This window comes from Alligator sinensis, unplaced genomic scaffold (assembly GCF_000455745.1).
Source record: "Alligator sinensis unplaced genomic scaffold, ASM45574v1 scaffold1500_1, whole genome shotgun sequence".
Classification (NCBI taxonomy): Eukaryota; Metazoa; Chordata; order Crocodylia; family Alligatoridae; genus Alligator; species Alligator sinensis.
The window spans coordinates 166,064-170,877 of NW_005843224.1; the positions used below are offsets into that span (position 1 = coordinate 166,064).

A 4,814-nucleotide genomic window follows, 5' to 3' on the forward strand; every position below is an offset into this window, starting at 1 on the left:
ATTTAGGCAAGATGCTTCCCATCCAGTGGATCCTGGTGCCCATTGTCCCCACCCAAAGAAACCTGTTGCTCAGTGTATTGAATCCTGGCACCAAGGGGCCCTGGCTGGTAAGGCATCTGCAGCCCTATTCCCCCAACCTGTGGGCCAGGGCTCATGCTCTCTCTCTTCTCTCCAGCTAAAACTTCTGGTGATGACACCCATCCCCTCCTCCAGAAGCATCGTCGAGAGGAAGTGGTGAGGCGGAAGGAGAGATATCAGTGAGTGGCGGGTAAAAGGGGTGGGTTGGGGGATCTTTTTCCCACAAATGAGGGTGGGCAGGAGAAGTGAAGGAAAGGGAGGTGCAGGAGGATTGCAGGACTCCTTGGGATGTCTCTTGGGACTTTTATTCAGAGAAGGATGAGAGGAGCTAAAGCAAGTTCCTCCAACTATACACCTGTTGATTGGGATATTAGCAATGAGGCAACATTACCAAGAGCAGCCACCCACAACAGAGAATACATAGACATATTCACTAGGGCTGTGCCAAGCTTTGGTCCCTGATTCAACTAGGTGGAGATTTGGCTTGATTTGGTGGCCAAATCTCTGAATTCAAATTGAATCAGGAGACCCTTTAATCTCTCCAAATTGAATTGAAACCCTCTGAATTGATTCGGAGAGATTCGGAAAGATTCAGCGATTCGGAAATAGTCACAGCTTTAAATGTTTTTTCTACATACCTCTCGGTAGCAGGCAGCTTGTGAGTGCTGCAATGCTGGGGCAGATGGAGTGTCCCACAGGAGTGTTGGGGGCTCCCCAGCATGCTTTGCAGCAGACCTGGAAGTGGACCAGAAGCACTTCTGGTCCACTTCCAGGTCCACCGGGGAGTGCGCTGGGGCCCTCCCCTTGCCCCCTAGACTCGGTGACTGGTGACTCCTGGGTCTGGGGAGGCACCCAGGGTCCCCCCATGACTGATCACTGAACTGGGGACCATGGTGGGGGGGGCCACCAGTGTGCTCCCCGGCAGACCCTGAAGTGGGTCAGAAGTATTTCCGGTCCAATTCCGGGTTCACTGCCGAGCATGCGGGGGGCCCTCCTGCACTCCTGTGGGACGCTTTATCCGCCCCAGCATCACAGCATTCATGAGCCGTGCCTGGTACCTCGAGAAAAAACATTTAAAACTGTGTCTGTGTCCGAATCACTGATTCTCTGAATCAGCGTCGAATCTTCAGATTCAAACTTGGCTGAATCAAATCAGGGACAGTGATCCGAATCAATGAATTGAATCACTGTCCCCAATTCGAGCTGAATCTGAATTGAATATGGCCCGTTTCACACACCGCTAATACTCACTACTGAGTGGCACGGTCTCAGGGCTCTCAGAATCTGTCCTCATGGTTTAAAATGAGTCCCAGATTCTCACCCCTATGTCTTTGTGTGGAGGAGTTTTATACCGCTCAAGTTCAAATTTATGTATTTCCATTCCTTTTCTCTGAGAGAATTATCTCTTAGTCAAGGGAGCAGGGAAACCGAGTCATGACTTGTGACCATTGCTCTTTCCTGGGGTTGCCTCATTGGCAGTGGGTATGATCACTGGCCTATGCATTTCTGCTTCCTGAAAACTGTTCCTCACCATCCAGTGTCTCACATGCTAATCGTTGTGATTCAGACTGAGCTGCTTCTGGGATCAGAGTATCTGGGAGGAGGGGAGATGTAGGACACCCGAGGGGAGAAGTAGGACACCCCCAGTGCTGCAACAGGGGTAGGAAGGTGGCGGGGCTCATAACTCCTCAGCACTGGGATTGATGCCCAGCTCTGCCCCAGATTTGAGTGTGACCTGAGGTGAATCACTGCATTTCTCTGGTCTTGGTGCCCCACCAGATGCTTTGTGCAACTAGGTTGTGAGCCTGAGGCCAGGAACTGTCCCTACATAGCAGGTAGCCAAGTGGGGCCCTGATCTCAGCTGGGGTTCGTGCAGTGCCTGGCACACTATAAAAAGCTGTATTCCTTCCACCTTTCTTCTCTATGGTGGGATGAGCAGGGCAAGATCTAACAGGGGTGCTCTTTGCATATAAAGGTATATGCAACCTTTGTATGTTTGAGGGAATGCCCCCCAGCAGCTTTTTTGAATTTAGCAGCAACCTCTGTGGATACAGGAAGAATAAACCCCTCCTTTTCCCTGTGCCGGAGAGACAACCCTTTGCCTCAGTGCATGAAGTCCAGGTACACCCCAGTTGAGAACTGCTGGGCCCATCTACATGTTCATTAATTCACAGTAGTTACTGTGCATTTAATTTAGTACTTATGTAATCAAGGACTAAATAAATGTGCAGTAACTAGAGTTACTGTGCAGTAGGGCTGGTAAACACTTTTTTAGTGATGCTACTGTACAGTAGCCTAATAATACTGCACGGAGGCATATTACCATGGTTTGTGCTATGACGTGCTACTGCACAGTGTCTTATATAGACGCACCCACTGTTGGACCATAAAAGGAGAAGCCCTGACACATATCATTATGAAATGTGGATAGTTGTTCACAGTGGGCACATCTATACATGAAATTAATTTGATGCAATAAACTCCAGCACAGTGTACGCCAGAGTTTATTGCTCCCAGGTGCAGTGTTTACAAGTGTGCCCAGGACTGCAGCATGTTGACCTGGGGTGGTGCAGCCTCAGCTAGCAGGGGCTCTGGGGGGTCAGCTTGCCAGCCTGGAGCTTCTCTGACCTGGCTCAACGTGCTGTGGAGGGGCTGGCTGGGGTATGAGAGTGCTACAGTGCAGGGCTTTCTGGCAGGCAGCCCCGCACTGGAGCAATCTGAGGCCTTTGTACATGACACGCTTTTTGCCCTTTTTACTGCTTCAACGGCATGATTGTTTGCATGAGCAGGTTTTTTGGTTGCTTTAAAAATCTTTCTGGTGCATTAAAGTAAAACTCCTTGGACGTAGTTTAGTTTGGCTTGCTGTGAATTAAAGTGTCGCGTCCATGGATTAATTGTGTGCAAACACAAAGGCACTCGAAGACATGCAATGAGCCTCCTTGTCTACCAGATGGCACTGTGACTTTTTAGTAGTTCACCCCTTTGAATTGCTTCTGCTTTTGAATTGTGTCTGCTTTTTTTTTTTCTTGTGCCATTTGCTGGCTCTGTGTTCCCACAGCTGTGTGGCATAGCACAGAGTGGGGGGCCCCAGGCCAGGAGGCCAGTGCTGGATTGTCCCGCTCTCCTGCAGCGCCAGCTGGGCACTGGGCTTAATTTGTTCGAAAATCAAGTGTGTACAAACACTGATGCAATGTTCCAAAATAAACAAGTTTAAACTTTATAAACCTATTTAATTGAATGAGGATTAAACTCTGTGGTGTGTACAGGTACCCCTGGTGCTCCAGCTAGTCCCGGTCACCATCTACAAGTGCATTGCAGCAGAGTAAATGAATCCACTATAGAATAGTACTTGTGTTGGGCAGTACTGTCCTACAGTGGAGTTAATTAGTTTTTCTGGCCTCATAGCACTGCTCAAGTAGACAGTGACACTTTACTACAGAGCTAATTAGGCAACTCCACAGTAAGCATCTCATGTAGATGCACCCAGTAAATTACACTTAGCTCTTGATTTCTTTCGTAAAGCCTGCTGAGGTTTTTTCCCCTCCATGCACTTGCTGCAACACCTCCCAGACAAGAAGATTGTTCTTTATTATTGGTGATGTTTGTATCCAAATTCTGCTTATCTTTAGGTTGTCATTTCATAGTCACTGCCATGTGGAAATGCCCTCCCCAAGCCTCTGTTTTCAGGAGATGCAAGTGGGGTTGGACAAGGAAGAGGCAGCAGCAGGAGGGGGCACTCCTGCCTGCATTATGCTCCTGCCACATGTTACATATATTATGGAATTAACTGGTAAATTGTGCAACAAATGTAGACCCACCACATATGCAAAGAAAGACTGGCCCCACGTACAAAAGACTTATCTCACAATCCACTGTTTAATTGCACAATAAATTTAGACCAGCCACATGCACAAAGTAATTATCATGCCATAAAAATGTCTGCCCAGCTATAAAAAGAGCCAGCCATCTACAAAGGGCTTTCAAGAAGGGGAGGAAGGAGGACCCGGGCAACTATAGGCCAGTCAGTCTCACCTCCATCCTTGGCAAAGTCTTTGAAAAAATTATCAAGACTCACATTTGCGAGAGCCCGGCAGGACAAATTATGCTGAGGGGAAACCAGCACGGGTTCGTGGCAGGCAGATCGTGCCTGACCAATCTAGTCTCTTTTTATGACCAGGTTACGAAACGCCTGGACACAGGAGGAGGGGTGGATGTCGTGTACTTAGACTTCAGGAAGGCCTTCGATACGGTATCCCACCCCACACTGGTGAACAAGTTAAGAGGCTGTGACTTGGATGACTACACAGTCCGGTGGGTGGCGAATTGGCTAGAGGGTCGCACCCAGAGAGTCGTGGTGGATGGGTCGGTTTCGACCTGGAAGGGTGTGGGCAGTGGGGTCCCGCAGGGCTCGGTCCTTGGACCGATACTCTTTAATGTCTTCATCAGCGACTTGGACGAGGGAGTGAAATGTACTCTGTCCAACTTTGCAGATGACACAAAGCTATGGGGAGAAGTGGACACGCCGGAGGGCAGGGAACAGCTGCAAGCAGACCTGGACAGGTTAGACAAGTGGGCAGAAAACAACAGAATGCAATTCAAAAAGGAGAAATGCAAAGTACTGCACCTCGGGAGGAAAAATGTCCAGCATGCCTACAGCCTAGGGAATGACCTGCTGGGTGGCACGGAAGTGGAAAGGGATCTCGGAGTCCTAGTGGCCTCCAAGATGAACATGAGTC

General features: G+C 49.1%; 1 protein-coding gene across 1 annotated transcript in view; it reads left to right on the forward strand.

Annotated features, from left to right (window-relative positions):
- Nucleotides 1-4,814, forward strand: part of LOC102379888 (hydroperoxide isomerase ALOXE3) — a 45,497-nt gene that overhangs the window by 26,690 nt on the left and 13,993 nt on the right. The window contains exon 3 of the mRNA XM_014526958.1: nucleotides 176-257. Coding sequence (XP_014382444.1) covers nucleotides 176-257 — 82 coding nt within the window. The remainder of the gene's footprint in view (nucleotides 1-175; nucleotides 258-4,814) is intronic.